This window comes from Chrysemys picta, chromosome 3 (genome assembly GCF_011386835.1).
Source record: "Chrysemys picta bellii isolate R12L10 chromosome 3, ASM1138683v2, whole genome shotgun sequence".
Taxonomy (NCBI): domain Eukaryota; kingdom Metazoa; phylum Chordata; order Testudines; family Emydidae; genus Chrysemys; species Chrysemys picta.
The window spans coordinates 95,033,992-95,054,143 of record NC_088793.1 but is presented as its reverse complement, the minus strand read 5'-3'; the positions used below and the strand labels follow the sequence as shown (position 1 = coordinate 95,054,143).

Genomic DNA, 20,152 nt, shown 5'->3' with positions numbered 1-20,152 from the left:
AATTAAGAAAGGGATAAATAATAGGACAGAAAATATCATGTTGCTGCTATGTAAATCCAGGGTACACCCACATCTTGAATACTGTGTGCAGATGTGGTCGCCCATCTCAAAAAAGATATATTGTAATTGGAAAAGGTTCAGAAAAGGGCAACAAAAATGATTAGGGGTATGGAAAGGCTTCCCTATGAGGAGAGATTAATAAAACTGGGACTTTTCAACTTGGAAAAGAGATGGCTAAGGGGAGATATGATTGAGGTCTATAAAATCATGACTGGTGTAGAAAAAGTAGATAAGGAAGTGTTATTTACTACTTCTCATAACACAAGAACTAGGGGTCACCAAATGAAATTAATAGGCAGCAGGTTTAAGACAAATAAAAGGAAGTATTTCTTCACACAACGCACAGTCAATCTGTGGAACTCCTTGCCAGAGGATGTTGTGAAGGCCAAAACCGTAACAGGGTTCAAAAAAGAACTAGATAAATTCATGGAGGATGGGTCCATCAATGGCTATTAGCCAGGATGGGCAGGAATGGTGTCCCTAGCCTCTCTTTGCCAGAAGCTGGGAATGAGCAACAGGGGATGGATCACTTGCTGATTATCTGTTCTCTTAATTCCCTCTGGGGCACCTGGCACTGGCCATTGTTGGAAGACGGGATGCTGGGCTGGATGGACCTTTGGTCTGACCCAGTAGAGCCATTCTTATGTTCATACTTATCCACGTCTTCTGGCCTTGGAATTGCTGGTTGGCTAATTCTGTTAGTAAATTTCTATCCTCCCTATTCAGTTTTACTTGTTTTGCCCTGTTATCTATACAGAGCAAGAACCCACCCAGTTGATAAGACACAAATGAACCTTCTAATTTCTTACAAGACACATAGAGAAGTTAGAAAAGTTCCCTTTTACATTTTCTTTGTTGTAGTCAGTAAACAATATATATTAGATTAAATTAGCAAAAATCCACCCTGGGATAACTATACATTTCAGTGGAGTTTCACTTATTAACACCTAGTATGAATTTAATCCTAATTTTGAAACTCCCACATGGTTTGTTTCATAATGAAAAGACTGTAATGATTAAAATATTGCTACTGTTTCCTACACTGCTCAGCAAGACTCAAAAGTGGAATTCTTTTGTACTGTATGGACCAAATCTTTGTATTGTAGGCTGAAGTAGTTACACCTTAAACTAGGACTAAATATGGCCCTTGTCTTTTATATCTATTTATTTGTCAATTGCTGCTCTTCATCTGCTTACTTAGCATCTTCCCATTGTGAAAACAGTTCAGGCTTAGCTTCTGTCAGGATGCAGTTTGGCTACCAAACTCAGTAACTGCTTCCGAAGCCTTAACATTCTGAAGCATGTTCAGTGAGGGGAACAATCATGGTGTGATTACAAGTGGAGTTTTTGTTTTAACTTTCTTCTCCAGTTCCTCTGGACTCTCTCCAGGTCAGGACATTAAGAACAGCCATACTGGGTCAAACCAATGTTAATCTAGCCCAGTATCCTGTTCAGCATGTGGCTGGAGCCAAATGCTTGGGATGGAATTAATAGACCAGGAGAATTATCGAGTGATCCATTCCCTGTCGTCCAGTCCCAGCTTCTGGAAGTCAGAGGTTTTGTGACTTACGGAGCTGGGGTTGTGTCCCCGACCATTTTGGCAAGTAGCCATTGATGGACCTATCCTTCATGAACTTATCTAATTCTTTGTTGAACCACTTACATTTTTGGCCTTCACAACATCACCCAGCAATGAGATCCACAGGTTAACTGTGTGTTGTGTGAAGAACTTCTTCCTTATGGTTGTAGTAAACCTGCTGCCTATTAACTTCATTGAGTGACTCATAGTTCTTGTATTATGTGAAGGGGTAAATAACACTTCCTTATTCCCTTTTATCATATCATTCATGATTTTATAGCCTTCTATCATATTGCCCCTTAGTTGTCTCTTTTCTAAGATGGGAGCAACACAAATGATAAAAGGAATAGAAAACTTGACCTATGAAGAAAGGTTAAAAAACCTGGGCATGTTTAGTCTTTACTATTTTAGTATCTTTCTGATGAGTTATCAGAGGGAGACCAGTCTACCTAACTTTGATACATGGAAGGATACTGAAACAAATTAATAAATAATTGGTTTGTAAGTACCTGGAGGATAATAGGGTATAAGGAATAGTCAGCATGGATTTGTCATGCACAAATCATGCCAAACCTTGACCTAATTTCCTTCTTTGACAGGGTTACTGGCCTAGAGGATATCAGGGAGGCAGTAGGGATGATATATCTTGATTTTTAGTAAGGCTTTTGACACAGGCCCACATAACATTCTCATATGCAAACTAGGGAAATGTAGTCCAGATGAAATTACTGTGAGGTAGGTGCACAACTCAAAGAGTAGTTATTGATGGTTTGCTCTCAGACTGGGAGGGTGTATCCAGAGGGGTCACACTAAAGTCAGTCCTGGGACCAGTACTAGTCAATATTTTCATTAATGACTTTGATAATGGGATGAAGAGTATGCTCATCAAATTTGGAGATGAGACCAATCTGTGAGGAGAGGACCGAATTAGGATTCAAAATGCCCTTGACAAATCAGAGAATTGGTCTGAAATCAACAAGATGGAATACAATAAAGACAAGTGCAAAGTACTGTACTTAGGAGGAAGAAAAACCAAATGCGTAACTAAAAAATAGGGAATATTGGTGGTAGTACTGCTGAAAACAGTCTGGGGGTTAGAATGGATCACAAATTGAATATAAGACAACAATGTGATTCGGTTGCAAAAAAGGCTAATATCATTTTGAGGTATATTAACAGGAGTGTCCTATGTAAGACACGGGAGGTAATTGTCCCACTCTACTCAGCACTGGTGAGGCCTCAGCTGGAGTACTGAATTCAGTTCTGGGCACCATACTTTAGAAAAGATGTGGACAAATTGGAGAGTCCAGAGGAGAGCAACACATATTATAAAAGGTTTAGAAAACTTCACCAATGAGGAACTGGGCACGTTTTGTTTTGAGATCATAAGACTGGGGAAGGAGAGGGGGGCTGATAATGGTCTTCAAATACTGTTATAAAGAGGATGGTGATCAGTTGTTCTCCATGTCTAGTGAAGGTAGGACAAGAACTAATGGGCTTAATCTGCAGCAAGGGAGATTTAGGTTAGATATTAAGAAAAGCTTTCTAATTATTAGGGTAGTTCAGCTTTGCTTCCAAGAGAGGTGGGATTCCTGTCATTGGAGGTTTTCAAGAACAGGCTGAACAGGGATGGTCTAGATCAGGGGACGGCAACCTCTGGCACGCGGCTCGCCAGGGTAAGCACCCTGGCAGGCCGGGCCAATTTATTTACCTGCTGACATGGCAGGTTCGGCCAATCGCAGCCCCCACTGGCTGCGATTAGCCGTCCCAGGCCAATAGGGGCGGCGGGAAGCGGCGCGGGCGAGGGATGTGCTGGCCGCGGGTTCCCGCCGCCCCCATTGGCTTGGGACGGTAAACCGCGGCCAGTGGGGACCATGATCGGCCGAACCTGCCATGTCAGCAGGTAAATAAACTGGCCCAGCCCGCCAGGGTGCGAGCCACGTGCCAGAGGTTACCGACCCCTGGTCTAGATTTACTTGGTCCTGCCTCAGACCAGGATGTCCCTTCCAGCCCTACATTGCTATTATTCTAGACATGTATGATCTTGGCCTGAATGTAATACATTTTTATAAAAATTCTGTTATAACCAAACCAAAATGAATGCAGCAAACCCAGGGAATTTTATGCAACACTACTCTCTGAGCATCAGTAATGTCTGTGTCTGTCAAGTCATTTACCCATCTTAGAGTTTTATACAGCTTCCCACCACTGTAGTATCTGGGCATCTTCCAAATAAAAATGGCAACATCTCTAGTACGTTTCATGAAGTCTCTGCCACCCTCCCTTTTAGTGGTCAAAACTCTACTTGGAGTAGAGGGGTGTTTTGACTTTTAACATTTTTAGTTTACTTTTTAAAAATTGATTTTGTTTGGGATGAGATGGGGGGAAGGCGGTTATGAGGCAGGAGGTGACTGAAAATACTTTATTCCCAGATGTCACATGATTTGACTTGGGCTTTTTGATCTGCACTGTCCCTGAGGAGTGCAGCCATGTTGGTGTTTCATAGATCAAAATATCTCCATACCTTTAGTAGAATGTTTACAAGGATTTCTTACTTTGATCTACATTCAGTGGGACACTTTTAATTTCAGCATGAACTTTATCTATGTTCTGGAATAAAAACTGTGTTTTATACCCATTTAGTATAGAAATGACAATGCAGCAGCTTTGAAAATTCATTAGCTCTGAGTGGTATGTGGTAATCTTGAAGAGATTTCCCTGTGGGCAAAGAATCTTAAAGTGAAAATTATGACCGAGTAGGGAAGTTTATTACTGTTTTTAATTTTAAGCTTTGTTGTTCAGTGATGGAGAAAAGCTAATCTCTTAAACCAAGTGTAATAGGTCCTTGCTGGGGCTCGACCCTTCCGGGCGGGAGGGGAGCCACACCGACTCACTACAGTTGGGGTAAATAGTCAGTTATTTCAACAGCTCCGGCCCTCCGGTGCAGAGACTGAGCAAAGCCGACAGCTAGCTAGGGAGCCCAGACCCTGGATCAGGGCGGGGCACACACGGTTCTAGCCCAGGCCCGTAGAGGCGGGGGCTGGGCGGGCAAACAGTTAAAGAACCCAGGCCCTGGATCAGGGCGGGGCAAACACAGTTAAAGCTCGGGCCCTTAGTTGCAGGGGCTGAGCGGATAAACAGTTCAGGAGCCCAGGCCCTGGACCAGGGCGGGGCAAACACAGTTAAAGCTCAGGCCCTTAGTTGCAGGGGCTGAGCGAATAAGCAGGTAAGGCACGCCTAGGCTCCTGTACCCGGGCGTTGGGTGAGGGGGAAGCCTGCCACCCGTGAGCGGGGGTGGCAGGGGGGAACGCAGGCCCACCCACTCCACTGCGTTCCAGCCCAGGGCCGTAGCAGCGGTTACTGCCGCTGCTGGTCAGTGGGGTATCCAGACCGCAACACACTGACATTGGCTCACATTCGTTTGCAGCCGGACCGGGGTCGGCTACCCCCGGGCTACTTCCATGATCCCCCTCAGAGCCTACCTCGTTCGTCGCACCGGGCTCGGGCCAGTCCATCTGCATGGGCTCCACTCGGCCAGGGCTCGGTGGCAGGTCCGGTAGCTCTGCCGGGAAGTCAGGCCAACGGCACTCGGGCGGCTCCTCCGGGTAGCAGCAGGGGCGGAGGGGTTCTGGTGCAGTCTCGCCCTCAGGGTTAATGGGGGGGGGCTCCCAGGGATCCTCCCAGCAACGGGCGCGGACGGGCTCCGGCGGCTCCTCCTCGTAGCGTGCCCAGGGTAGCTCAGGCCAGTTAGGGCTCGGGCCTCGGCGGTCTCCTGGTCGGGAGCTCCCGGCCGCACGTCTGCTCCCTGTGGTGGCTGGCCGCGGACTGAGCTCTGACGGCCGGCCTTTATACTTCCTGTCCCGCCCCTTGACTTCCGGGGGGCGGGGACAGGCGGCAGTGGCTCCACCCACTCTGGTGCCTGCACGTGGGCTCCCTCTTCTGGGCAGGAGGGGAGCCACACCGACTCACTACACCAAGAAAGGACCAAACCAAACCCCCTGAGTCTAGATACCACCAAATCTTTTCTGCATGGTGGGGACAGAATGTGGGGAAGTAAGGTTTGGCATCTGGATCAAATTTCATGATTGGCCTCTATCATTTTAATGGACTTAGCCAAAACCTTGAATCCAAATGCCCTCGAATGTTTGGAGCCTGGAAATCTGGATCTGAATTTTGTAGGTCAGGCTCATCTTTTTCTTAACACTTGAAAAGTTCTGGCACTTGCTAACCAGCTCCTTTAGGATTTCTCTGACAAAGTATCAAAGTATCAAAAGTTTCTTCTTCATAGATTTAGAATGTTTTTGAGGAAACTTAACCCTGTGTCTAGCCTGTTATATGCCTGCTGAGTGAATTGAGTTAGTCAAATCCATTTATTTTCAGTAGATTTATTTTACTATCAGCTTCTTGGTTCTTAGGCCTTCCTGTGCAGATTATATATATTAGAATGACCTCACCTATATTTTTTTCATTGTTATGCTTTCTCATCATTTTTTTCTCTTTGCCATGTCTTTCCACTGATTCAATAAATACAAGATCATCAGAAAAATTGTTTTCATTAACAGACAAGCACTTTATATTGCAGTATGTTCTATGGCTAGCTTTGCTGTCCTTTGCTCTTTTAATCTTGCTCAGAGCAAATGCTGTTTTGGATTGCTATCTGGTATCTTTGAAGTATTTCTGCAGACTGTTTTTCATTCCATCAATGTTCTGAATTTTCAGAAACCGGACAAGCCAAAGAGCAAGTCATTGCGGTTTCAGCTAAGAAAGGTAAATGTAGTTTGGAGAAAACAAGCATGCTTAAAAATTCATTTGGTCCTTATCATAGTAGTTTTGTGGCTATATGTACATTTTGAAATGCATTTATTACCAGATTCCATTGCTCTTGTTCACAGTGAGTGGCACCTTACAATGGGCTCAATCCTACTAAACCAATAAAGCATATAAGCACGTGCTTAATTTTTGCTAAGTGCTTAAGTTCCATAGAAATCAATGTGACTACTCACATTCTTAGACCTGGCCTACATTTAGAATTTAAATCAACATAACTATGGTGCTCATGGGTGTGAAAAATCTACAACCTGCCCTGTAGCTTTGCTGATCTAACCTCAAGTGTAGATGCAGTTAGGATGATGGAAGAATGCTTCTGTTGCCCTAGCTACCATCGCTCAAGGGAAGTGGTTTTCCTACATTAACAGGAAAAAAACCTTTCCAATGCTGTAGGATGAATCTACACTACTCCTGTGCCAGCATAGCTACAATGCCGTAGTTACGACATTATATTCTCTGTAGCGTAGACAAGCCCTTAAAGTTGAGCATTTGCTGGCATGTTTTGGTGAAGCGGGGTCAGAGTCCTCAGCATGTTGCTGGATCAAGACCCTTGTAAATAGCCCCATTGATTTCAACAGGGACTACTCAATGTGAGTAAACATGGCAGACTGTAGCCATTAGTATTTACATTAGTTTTAAAAGCAAAATCCTTGAATGTATTTTTTTTTGCAATGGACTGTAGCATAAAGTTTTATACTGAATGTTTTCTTGTGCCAGGTTGAAAAAAACAAATGAAAAGGATGCTGCTATCAGTGAAAACTCTGTCAATACAAACAAAGACATTTATTTCCCTATGTTTAGGGCCCTACGAAATTCACAGCCATGAAAAACGTGCCACGGACCATGAAAAACTATTTCACTAGGAGGGTGGTGAAACACTGGAATGCGTTACCTAGGGAGGTGGTGGAGTCTCCTTCCTTGGAGGTTTTTAAGGCCCGGCTTGACAAAGCCCTGGCTGGGATGATTTAGCTGGGAATTGGTCCTGCTTTGAGCAGGGGGTTGGACTAGATGACCTCTTGAGGTCCCTTCCAACTCTGATATTCTATGATTCTATGATTCTATGATTCTAAATCTGGTCTCCCACCATGAAATCTGGTCTTTTGTGTGCTTTTACCCTATACTATATAAATTTCAGGGGGGAGACTGGCATTTCTCAAATTGGGGGTCTTGACCCAAAGGGGAGATGCAGGGGGGTCACGGTATTGCCACCCTTACTTCTTTGCTGACTTCAGAGCGGGGCAGCCAGAGAGTGGTGGCTGTTGGCCGGGCGCCCAGCTTTGAAGGCAGCACCCTGCCAGCAGCAACGCAGAAGTAAGGGTGGCAATGCCATACCATGCTGCCCTTACTTCTGCGCTGCTGCTGGCGGTGGCTCTACCTTCAGAGCTGGGCTCCTTGCCAGCAGCTGCCACTCTCCAGTTGCTCAGCTCTGAAGGCAGTGCTGCCACCAACAGCAGTGCAGAAGTAAAGGTACCAGTACTGCAACCGCCCTACACTAACCTTGCCACCCCCCCCCCCACACACAACTCCTTTCTGGCTCAGGACCCCTACAATTACAACACCATGACATTTCAGATTTAAATAGCTGAAATCATTACATTTATAATTTTTAAAACCCTATGACTATGAAATTGACCAAAATGGATGATCAATTTGGTTGGGCCCTACCTATGTTACCAAAAATGACTTAGATTGTTGAAAGTAAAATAATTTTTTGAACACAGTTTACCTCTTGCAATTTATCCTTTGTTTACTTTTTGCATTTCTCTCAACTTGTTCAATGAAATTCAATTGAGACATTTTTTCCTTTCAGTTTCTTAGTGCCACAGATTTTGTGTTTCAAACACTGCGGGAAATTTCATTTGGCCTAAGGATTTGTAAGAACTGCATTTTATAGATGTTAAATGTTGGACCAGATTTAAGCTGGCACTACACTTTATCACTAAACACAGATGTTTGCAAATTTTTCTTCCCTAAATAACAAGAACTTACACATTCTATTAAATACACTTACTGATCTCCTGGGGATCTTGCATATTCCCAATTGTGTCATGTTAAATGTCAGAAAATATGAAGGCCTCTATTTGGGCGTGTGCCAGGAGGGACCGTGACCTTCTTGTGTGGCCCCACTTCCTGGACATCCACCTGTTAGCTAATTTGCTAAATAACCACAGGGACCAAATAATCTCTCTCTATCACACCATTCCTGCCAAGGAATTAAATAAGTATTTCAGTGATCTAGTCCCACTGATGTCAGTAGAACTATTCACATACTTCAAGTGAAGCATGTGCATAGGCCCTGATTCAGCAAGCCACTTATCTTAGGGTTTTGTACAGGCACTCATCATTAGTATGCAGTATAGGGACTGCTATTGAGGGAGGCCCTGGCGTGACTGTGCAAAGCAAAGCCTCTGGTGTGGCTCTCTGTGCAGTCACGCCAGGCTCATCACAGCCTGGCCTGAGGTTTCTTTCAAGACAAAGAAGGAAATGTTGTATTATTCATTTTTGAAAGAAATGAAATATCCCCTTTCACTTTATTCCTTTTCTTTATAAGACAGGTCAAAAAATGTGTTACCAGTTTATTGTGAGGAAGGGAGGTTATCTTGTGGTCACAAGACTTTGAAATCATTTCCTTCAAAGAAATCTGTAGACATTTAATTACTTCAGAAAGGCTTTGTGTGGGGGGCAGCGCTTCTGACTGGAAGTCTTACTTAAACCTTATCTTTGTTTTGCAGCAGTACCTGAAAAGAAGGAAGAAAAAACAGCGAAGGCTGTGGAGCAAGGTAAAGAGAAACTTGAAATATTTTGACATTATCTGCTTTAGAAAGACAATGGCACAAGGGAAAAAACAGACAGCTTCATGGCAATAACCTTTAAATTCACTACTCTATCAGTCTGTGCCATTGATCTGTTCAGTTTGCCAGAGAAGAGAGAATTTCAGATAGGATTCTGGCTCGGTCTCTCGCTTACATAATACAAAACACACACAGACGCTTCAAGTGAACAAACCATTCTGGAGTTTTAACATTTCACCTGTCCCATAGGGGATTTCCTGTCCTGCAGGGTGACTTTCATTCGGCAACATGGGGTCCCCGTTTAAAAAAAAGAGAGACAATCATGTGGTAGGACAAGTGGAGCTTCAGCCATCTGTGGATCAGATTCTCAGTTGGGATAAATGAACGTAGCTCCATTGAAATCAACAGAGCTGTGCCAGCTTACACCACTGAGGATCTAGCGCGATGTCTCTACAAAGATCTGGAGATTGCATTGCATCCTAAGAAAAACTGGAAGGCTGATGGCCTGTCTTAGGCTACGTCTACAAGTGGAGCTGGGGGAGGGGGATTACCCGCTCACGTAGACATACTTGTACTAGCTCTCATTGAGCTAGCATGCTAAAATTAGTAGTGTAGCCAAGGTAGCATGGGCAACTCAAGCAACAGCACGGGTTAGCCACCCTGAGTACCCGCATGGGGTCCAGGCAGTTTGTACTAGGGGTGGCTTGCCTGTGTTGCCACTTGCCTCTGCCCATGCTACCCTGGCTACACTACTATTTTTAGTGTTAGCTTGATGAGAGCTATTGTGAGTACATCTGTGCATGCTGGGAATCACACCCCCAGCTCCAACGGTAGATGTAGCCTTACATTCGTGTAAAAACCCATTGAGTAAAATTCTGGTCTTTTTTTGAAAAACTTCAGTAAAAGGTCTTTGCATTGGGTGCTAGGAGATATCCTTTTACCTCTCACCCTAGAGATGGGCCAAAGACCCCTTGAGTAGTCTGCTTGAGGCCTGCTGCAGGCATCCTACACTGGACTATGATGTAGTAGATCTAGCAGCTCACTCACTGCACCATCCCACACATGGACATGCCTCTAAAACTGAGCAGTGACAGCACTTGTGATATTAGTTGTCAGAGTCCACTGTTCAGTAAGCAAAGGAAAGGAAGAATATCCATCCTACTGTAATGCTAGTTCAGTATTGCCAACCCCAAACATTCAGGAATTGGGGTCCCAAAATCATGAGATGGGTTAAAATTCATGAGATTTTTTTTTAAATCATCATTTGGGGTTTTATTTATTTGCATTCTGGTTTTTGAGCCTTAAGGGTTTACTTAGGTCATGTATTCAAGCTTTTATCCATAAACATGAGGGTTAAAAATACAGTTTTAATTTTAAGATTCTCACCTACTTGTCTGATTCTAGGGGCTGGGGCTTTAAGAGCAATACAAAATACTGAAAGTTATAATAAAATCACAAGTTAGCAGCATTGCTAATTTAACAACCCTAGCAAGAATTCTAGTGTTTCAAAATAAAATGTTCAGGTATTAAAACTGTTTTGCCTTTGATTTTAAATCGCTCGTATATAGAACTGGGCAAAATAGTGGTAGGAAAATTATTATTGATAATATTTACCAGCTTTTATATTCGTAGAACTGTAGAGATTGGTGCAACCTTTGCAAAATGTTTAAAGGAGAGTAGGAAGAGCCGGGTGGTTGGAGAGCTTCAGAGAACAGGCAGAGCTTTAACTCCATCCCCCTATTGAGCGGCCAAAAGAAGCTGAGCAAATGGGGAGCGGAGGAGAGGGGCAGGATATTAAGTTATTAGTAGAGGCTAGCAGTGAATTACTACTTACTCTATTTCCTCTTTGCTCCCGGTCTGTCTGCACTTCGAGCTGAAGGGGTAATTTACAGCTGGAATACATATGTGCATTCTAGTTTTGATGTAGTTAGCATGCTAAAAATAGAAGTGGAGCGAGCACAGCAGGATGAGTTGGCCATCCCAAATAAAATCCTGTTCAGGACCCTAGGTGTGTACTTGGGCAACTAGCCCGTCTGGCTGCTCGCACTGCCAGGGCTACAGTTCTATTTTTAGCATGCTAGCTAGATTAGAGCTAGTGTGTGTACATCTACTCAAGCTGGAAAGTACCCCTGCAGTTGGATGTGTAGATGTACCCCTAAGTCACAATACTCCCTGGGTTACTGGACACTGCTACAAAGATTGCTAATTAGTAGAAAATTGTACAGGTTGTTTTGATATTTTTTGTGTGTGGTGTGGTTACATGTCCACTACAAATTGGACTGAGTCCATGAACTCATTTCACATATGCTGTCAAGCAGCCATAAAATGGTAATGACTTTCATTCTAATCCTTAGCAGTTAAGGTTAATTTCTCTTGTTTGTTGACTAAAGATGTTTTTATGGGTTTCTTCTATTACAACCCATTTTTTGTTAGCATTATATTTTTAATCCCACAAGAAACAAAGGTTACTCTAAAGAGGTTTTTTGTTTTTTTGTTTAGATAAACCAAAGCCGAAAGAAACAAGTAAGTTTTATCATACATTTCCCCTAAACTCTACAGATGAAAAGAAGTATATGAGAGCCAAGTATGATTATTTATTATTATGGGACGGGTGAATGGATGAATGGTTGATTAGATAGAATAGGATCAAGTATATAGAGGTATTCATATGGAAATGCTAAGAAATTCTTTTCTATTTTAGAGCAGAGGATTAGGGTCTCTTTACTGTTTGCTCTCTACTTCTTTTGGCCATGAGGAGATTTCTCATCTCTTTGTAACACTGCTGTGAAAAACCTAGATTACAAAAAAATATTATTTTATAGACAAAATTCTTCTCTCTAATTGTCACTGAGACTCCGTTAGCCTCAGTAAGTATTGCAGCTGTGTATTCTCATGTCAGTAGAAGTTTAATGCTGAGAACCAGTGAAGAATAAATAACAGAGGGCCTTGGTGTGAGTTAGTGGTGCTATCCTGCATACCAGACTATAATTTTGCCATAATTATAATATAGTATTTCAATGGCAACTATACGATAGATCTCAGACTGCTCATCTAGTCATAATATGTCCTATATCTATTTATAATTTAAGCTAATATTTCCAAGCTTTCTTTTAATTCTTGAATGACATCTGTATCAGATCCAGCACCATCCCAAAAGCTAAGCTTTTCCTGGAGATGGCATTAATCTTGGCAGCATTTTCTGAATGGCTTTCTGGTTTTTTGGATCACTTGGAACGGAAGGCCTAGTCAATAATGATTCAGGCTTTGAGTTCACAAGTGTTTGATCTCTTGAAATCAAATCATTGGTGTGACATCTTTTGAAATAATGCAATAATGGTGCTGTTAGTAATGGAGATGCACATTGCCTGAGTTCTTATAAGCAGGCTTCTGAACTTAATGGGTTTAGCAGTGTGTGATGCTGGCTGGCTTAATTTGCTAATATAATTAAATGTATTGTCATTGCTGGAATTGACCACAAAAGCTGCATTCAAATCACATAAGGGGTCTTGACATAAGCGTTCAGCAATAAGGACACTGATTCTGAAGACAGAAACTCCATCTTTTGCCCACCCATTTGTTGCTTTGGGGTGTTGCAGGATGTGGCATGGTATACAGCACTGCCGTTGGGTGACTCCTACAATATAGAGGCACAAAGGTGTAGTTAATAATTTTCAGCCTTAGTTCTACATTTCATTCATGGTAACATTTATATTATATATGAATATTTAATATTGAGTCTATTTAGTATTTGACTTTTTGATAGTAATATTAGATAGGTAACACTGTGTTTCACAACATTGGCATTGAATTTTTTCTTTTCTGTGTTTTGAGCATGAGATGGCTGAAACACTGACTGCAGAATCTAGCATTTGAAAATAGAAGGGAGACAGATAATTTGTATATTTTTAAGGATTTTTAAAAAAATATCTATCCCAACAAAATGATTCCCCCCCCCCCCATTTAACAAACTTTCCCCTGACCTTTTCTTTTGTAAATGTTACTATTTGAAAGAAAGAGGCTCTTTCTCTGTATGATCATGAATACAATGTAACACACTTCCATTGAACTAATTCATTCTACAGATTAGAGCTTTACTATAACCAGAAATGAGGTTTTATCAGCTTTTGGTCAACTTTGCTATAAGCGAAGTCTCATTATAACCGAATTCCCTATGCAGATTTCCAGGTACTAGACTTGTTCTATAAAGAGCACAGTACTAAAACAGAAACAAAAAGCTTCATTGTTGCACTGATAAATCTCTAAACCTTGGATGTATGCCACATTTTAGAAAGCTATGATGAGAAAAAGTGAAGTGTGATTTCAGTCTGCCAATAAAAGTCACTGAGGTTATTTATGCCTTTCAGCAAACTTTGGCAAGTTTCAGACCTGCACTCCTATTCCCAGCAGAATTTAGGCCCAGGCCTGTTATTTTCTGCAGGGAAAGCTAGGCTATCTTCTACCACAATGCTCTCCAGCATCTTCAAGCACTGGACTCTTGGCCCACTCCTAGCTCCTTAGAGGAAGGCCAGATGACCTGATCTTTCTCACACTTTCCTAGGAGAGCTGGGGAGGGGAAGGGTGGCAGAGAGCAAGGTAGGCCTGCTTTTCCTAAATATTTTGTCTTCTGTTGGTGGCCTGCCTACCTTCCGCAACCACTATTTGTCTGCAAATTATTATAGCAGCAAGAAGCTGCAGTCATGGACCAGAACCCCATTAGTCTAGGTGCTGTACAAAACACATAACAAAAAAGTCATAGAATCATAAAAGTGTAGGGTTGGTAGGAACCTCCGGAAGTCATCAATTCCATCTTCCTGCACTTAGGTAGGACTAAATAAACGTAGACCAGGTGTTTGTTCAACCTGTTTTTAAAAACCTCCAATAATGGGTACTCCACAACTTCTCTTGGAAGCTTATTCCAGAGCTTAGCTACCATTAGAGTTAGAAAGTTTTTTTCCCCAATATCTAACCTAAATCTCCCTTGCTGCAGATTAAGGCCTGTCACAGGGCACCTTTGTTCCTACCCAGTGAATTGCATTGCCTGGGCAGTTCAGATGGTTTCACGATCACAAACACACTGGACCGGTTGTTTTTCACCAAGGTGTGTGTTTATTCCCCTCTAACATAACAATACCATGCAAAGTAGGCTTACAGCAAGGATAGGCTTTCCTGTAGCTCTCACCCCCAGAGCCATCTCCTGAACTTCCCTTGCTTCCTGTTTCCTCCCCTTTTATTATCCCCTGTTACCTTGTTAGCCCAATGATTGTCACCCAGGTGCTCACAATCCCCCATCAGAAATTGTATAATTGCCCTCAGCCTTCCTCAGGCTGCAGCAATGTCAGTGATCAGGGTGCTGCTGGTAGCGCCCATTCACAGGCTTATTACTTCATGGCCTACTTTCAGTACACATGGAGAACAAGTGATCACCATCGTCTTAATAGCAGTCCTGAACATATTTGAACACTGTTATCGGGTTCTCCCTCAGTCTTCTTTTCTCAAGACTAAACGTGCCTAGTTTTTAAACCTTTCCTCATAGGTCAGGTTTTCTAAACCTTTTATCATTTTTGTTGCTCTCCTCTGTATTCTCTCCAGTTTGTCCACATCCTGCCTGAAGTGTGGCACCCAGAACTGGGCACAGTACTCCATCTGAGGCCTGACCAGTGCCAAGCAGAGTGGGACAATTACTTACAATGTCTTATATATGACACTCCAATTAATGCATGCCAGGATACTGTTAGCCTGCTTTACAGCTGCATCATTGTTAACTCCAGTTCAATTTGTGATCCATTCAACCCCCCCACACCCTCTTTTCAGGAGTACTATCACCTAGCCCGTTACTCTCTATTTTGTAGTTGTACATTTGATTTTTTTCTTTGCTAAGTCAAGTACATTGTGCTTTTCTTTATTGATTTAATCGTATTGATTTGAGACCAATTCTCCGATTTGTCAAGTTTTTTTTTTATTTCTAATCCCGTCTTCCAAAGTGCTTGTAGCCCCTCCCAGCTTGGTGTCATCGTCAAATTTCATAAGCATATTCTTTACTCCATTATCCAAGTCCCAAATGAAAATATTGAATAATACAGGACCCAAGACTGACCTGTGAAGAACCCCACTAGATATGCTATTGCAGTTTGACAGAGAATCATTGATAATTATTCTTTGAGTACCATCTTTCAACAAGCTGTGTACCCACTTTATAGTAATTCCATCTAGAACATGTTTCCTTAATTTGCTTATGAGAATGTCGTGAGGGCCTGTGTTAAAAGCCTTACTATAATCAAGATATATCATATCTACTGCTTCCTATATATCCACCAGGCAAATAAACCTGACAGAGAAGAAAATTAGGTTGATTTGGCATGATTTGTTCTTGACAAATCCATGCTGGATATTCCTTATGAACCTATTATCCTCCAGCTGCTTACAAATTGATTAATAATTTGTTCCAGTATCTTTCCAGGTATCAAAGTTAAGCTGACTGGTCTTTAAGTCCTGGATCCTCTTTGTTCCCCTTTTTAAAGAAAGGCACTATGTTTGTCCTTCTCCAGTCTTCTGGAACTTCACTGATAGTCCAGGTATTCTCAAAGATAATTACTAATAGTTCTGAGTTTGCTTCAGCTGCTTCCTTAAGTACCCTACGATGAATTTCATCCGCCCCTGCCCACAACTAACATCTAAATATTCTCCAACCTGTTCTTTCCCTATTTTGGCTGGCATTCCTTCCGTCCTTTTGTTAATATTACTTGCATTGAGTAGCTGGTCACCATTAACCTTTTTAGTGAAGACTGAAGCAAAATAGGCATTAAACATCTCTGCTTTCTTTCGGTTATTACCTCTCCTTCCCCACTAAATAGAGGGCCTACATTTCTTCATCTTTCTCTAGCCTACAATGTTTTTAAAGAATCTTTTTTTATTGCCTTTGATGTTCATTGCTAGGGTAACTCATTTTGTCCCTTAACCTTTCATATTTGTTCCTACATGCTTATGCTATTCTTTTGTTCGCCTCCTTATCAATTCGTCCATGTTTCTTTTTTTGTAGGGTTCTTTTTTGATTTTCTATTTCTATTTTCTATTTCTGCTGGCCATGTAATGCACTTTCCCTAAGGGGTTGAGGCACCTCCAAGCATTAAATGACTAGTAGGAGCAGAGGCATCTTTCCTGACCTGTTAAAAAAGAATGGAGGAGGGTGGACAGACTATCTATCCCCAAGGAGATACTGGAAGGATTAAAAAGTATCCAGCTTGTTTTGCTGACCCCTTGAAAAATGAAGATGCAAAAGTGGGTCACCGAAACATTATCTGAGGAGAGAAGAGTTGGAAATGGGTCAGTTTGCTCCCTTCTGATGGCAACTAAGATTAAAAGAGTATCCTGGACCTGTGGGAGGCTGCTTGTTTAAACTTTAGTAAATCTTGCATAAGGAAATCAACAAAACACATACTGTGAACTGAGACAGGCAGGTTTCACACAACTCTTCTAATCAGTTCATCTCTTGCCATTTGTGCCATTGTATAGCTAGAGTCTCTCATACTGTTTAACTGGTTCATTATCTCATACGATTCAGTCTCTGTATTTCACAAACCAGGCTTTTGCTTGTGACTGCCATTGTATCGGTGCTAAATATTTCTTTACAGAACCTGTAAAAGAGAAAGAAGTGAAACCTCCAGCTGCAACAAAGGATAAAGGTAATATAGCAGCATAAAATACTACAAGTGCCAGAGGATTCGATTTTTTTTTCATCCCCATTATATATAGATGTCTTTATTTGTAACATACAACATAGTTTTGGATTGGTGAGGAAAATACATTTTCAGAATTTAAGAAATATTCTGACTAATTATTACTGCCTGAATTGTAGATGAAGAACAAAGCTGAGGCAATCCAAAATGTTTGCAGGGAAACTCAGAATTACAGCCTCAGAATCGAGAAGCATTTGATAAAGTTTGCAAAGGATTTCAGAAAATATGGCACAAGTTTTAAGTGATCTTTGTTCTCACATTGTAATTACATAAAATTTGTTGTTTTATTTTGTAAGCATATTAAAAATGGTCAAAATCAGTGTTTTTGACTGAATTTTGAAATGGTTTTGGGGACTGTTTCAAACAATCAGTTGTCTGATCAAGCATTGTCACTGAGTCATCAGGTTTTAGCCTTTAGCCCTTTGGTTTGATAATTAAACTAATACATATTTTTACAGAGCAAGTCAAAGAAAAGGAAGTAAAGCATCCTGCAGCTTTAAAAGATAAAGGTAATTATACACAATATTATAGAATGTTTGTTGGTTTAAAATTATCATAACTAACTTTATTATAATTATAACTGAATCTAGGAGGGGCTTTCCTCTATCTTTAAAAATAATCTGAATATTAAAATTGTCAAAATCTTGTTTACCATATATGCGATGAAAGGAGAGTCAAACAGTGTTATCTAACTAGTGTGTAGAAGCCACAGAACTATTAATATACAAATGCTAGTTCATTATGAAAACTATCTTCATCAGTGATTACGATCTATAACCTCATCAAGATAAAGAACTGTTAGTATCTTCTAGAGGCAGTTGGAAAGTTCTGAATTGAACTGCTTGTATAAACCTGTGGATGTAACATGAATAAAGTAAAACAGTAGCATATGAAATGGTATGAAAGTGTGATAGATAGTGACATGCCTTCAGGGCTTTGTAAAGGCTGAGGTTAAAAGCTCACTGCTTCAACCATTCAACCACCTGAGTCTTTAGAAGTGCAAGTCTGTCTATTTCTTCTCTCCCTTTCTTTCTCATGTAAGTTTAAAATTTCTTATGGCATTTTTTGCATGTATAGATGGTTAACTCAACTAAAATTTCCCTTGAGTCACTGTTTTTAAGCATGCTGTGCCCCCTTCATCCCCCTTATTGCTATCCTCCACTCCAAAGTTACTTGCATTTCAAGGGTGAAGCAGTATGTGTATGTACATAGTTTAAAAAGTGCTTTGTTCTTCAGGATAAGAAGTATCACCACATATGTAAATATAATAATATCTTATATTAGATAACAGTAATTATTTTGTATTATTTCAAACAGGAGTAACTGAGGAAATTAGTTTATTTTCTCTATATGGAATAACACCCCATGTAAATTAGTGAACTGTAGAGAAAGAGACAGCAATTGAATTGCTAGATATATACTCAAGCCCTGGTAATCATGCTGATTTACCACTTCTTTATGATAAGGGCTCCTATCCCACAAACACATTCACACATGAATAGTCCCGCTCTTCAAGTGATTGTCCACGTGAATTCCACTTCTAGTGTGCATGCACCCCATTGGATGAGATTGGATTATTTCAGCAAGCAGTGTCCATTGGGGACACACCTGCTCCCTGGATCCCTCATTCCCTCCCATCCAAGGGCATAAAATGCATAGCGAGGTCCAATTGTCCTTCAGTTTCTTCTCCTCATCCCTAACAGCAAGACAGAAATCTGCTTCTCTGTACATTGTATTTTTCTCTTAGACTTGTAAATATATTAGATCATATAATTAACGTAGGTTTTTTTTTCATGTCCATTGACATTAGATGTGTGTGTGTGTATGTGCATGTGTGTGTTTAGAGGCTTGTCAGGTACTGGGATTTAGCTGCTGTGCCTGAAACAAACTCCCCAGCATTTAAAACGTGCCCATGTTGTAATGCAGCTATTTTGCCTAATGATGGGAGGTGCCTTTTTTGCCTTGGAGATAGATGCTCTGTCAGGGACACGCCTATCTGTTGCTCCTTTCTCCAAAAGGCCATGTTACACTCCCAGACTAGGGATGATTTTAAAACTGGGGCTTTATTAAACTTACTATCCAAAAAACCAAATGCATGCAGTGTGCACAAGTCCCATACCCACTCAGTTCCACTGGAGCACAGCATCCCTTCAGGGATAGCATTTTGCTTTCCCACTGTATTCTCTTTTTTCCTATTCAGTGCTGTCGGTTGTTGGCTGCATGTGTGTTCTTGCTGTGTGTGTTACACCAGCTCTGAATCAGAGTTTATGTGCATCAGATGCATTCAGTAGGTGCATTCAATAGGATAAGTAACTGTTCTTTCCAGTCAGTCAGGCCACACACCTACTTGAAGTTAACTATGTGCGTAAATGTTTGCAGGATAAACACCTACGTGTTTTATTTTTTATTATATAAATTAGCAAGTAAAAGAAATACAAGGTAAAATTGTGAAAAAAATCTCAATTAATAGATAAACATTAATTTTATGTAAATACTAGCTTGTATATAAATTTAAACATTATGAACCAGAAATATCCCTGTACTTTCCATCCAACCAGTCTTTGATGAGATAGTGAAAAGTTTGTTGAATCTCTTTTGGAAAGAAAAAGGCAGATGCTATGTGGGGATTTGGCATGCTAATGAAAATCAACTTAAGAGAAAGCAAAGGAGAGAACCGATATAGCTTTTATCAATTCAGCATTTGAAGGCCACGATTTCAAAAAAGGAAACTACTGCACAAAATCCCGGTTTCAATCATATGTACCCAAATGGCTGGATTTGGGGACTTCAGGCCAAGTACTAATCCCTGTTATGGAGCTTGTGAGCTCAATGTTGATGTTCTTGGAAAATGGAATAAAGGCATTGATTTTAGTTTTGGATGAGCTATTTAAATATTTTCGTGATCAATACAGTCCTTGCAAGAAAAGAGGGATTATGGTATCTAATTCAGACTCTTTTGGGCAACAGGGTGAGTTTTGGGATAACAAGAGAAAGATGAAGATTCTCTGAATCAAAACTCTTGCTATGAAACTGAGTCAGTATGTGTGAATTATTACGACTGCCAATAGAAAGGCAGGAAAGAGTGAAGAGGAGCATTGACTCAGGCCAGCTTTAGCATTAAGCATGTTTTTGTTTAAGGTGGAGGAATTTCAGATGTGGAT

At 41.2% G+C, this 20,152-nt stretch overlaps 1 protein-coding gene across 36 annotated transcripts in view; it reads left to right on the top strand.

The window, feature by feature from the left end:
* TRDN (triadin) overlaps positions 1 to 20,152 on the top strand; it is a 293,769-nt gene that overhangs the window by 191,616 nt on the left and 82,001 nt on the right. For 35 of the 36 annotated variants that reach the window (XM_065588488.1, XM_065588499.1, XM_065588484.1 and 32 more), the window contains 5 exons: positions 6,359 to 6,406; positions 9,199 to 9,246; positions 11,758 to 11,781; positions 16,887 to 16,937; positions 17,450 to 17,500. In XM_065588488.1, the coding sequence (XP_065444560.1) occupies positions 6,359 to 6,406; positions 9,199 to 9,246; positions 11,758 to 11,781; positions 16,887 to 16,937; positions 17,450 to 17,500 (222 nt within the window). The remainder of the gene's footprint in view (positions 1 to 6,358; positions 6,407 to 9,198; positions 9,247 to 11,757; positions 11,782 to 16,886; positions 16,938 to 17,449; positions 17,501 to 20,152) is intronic. The other variant, XM_065588476.1, reaches the window with a different exon arrangement.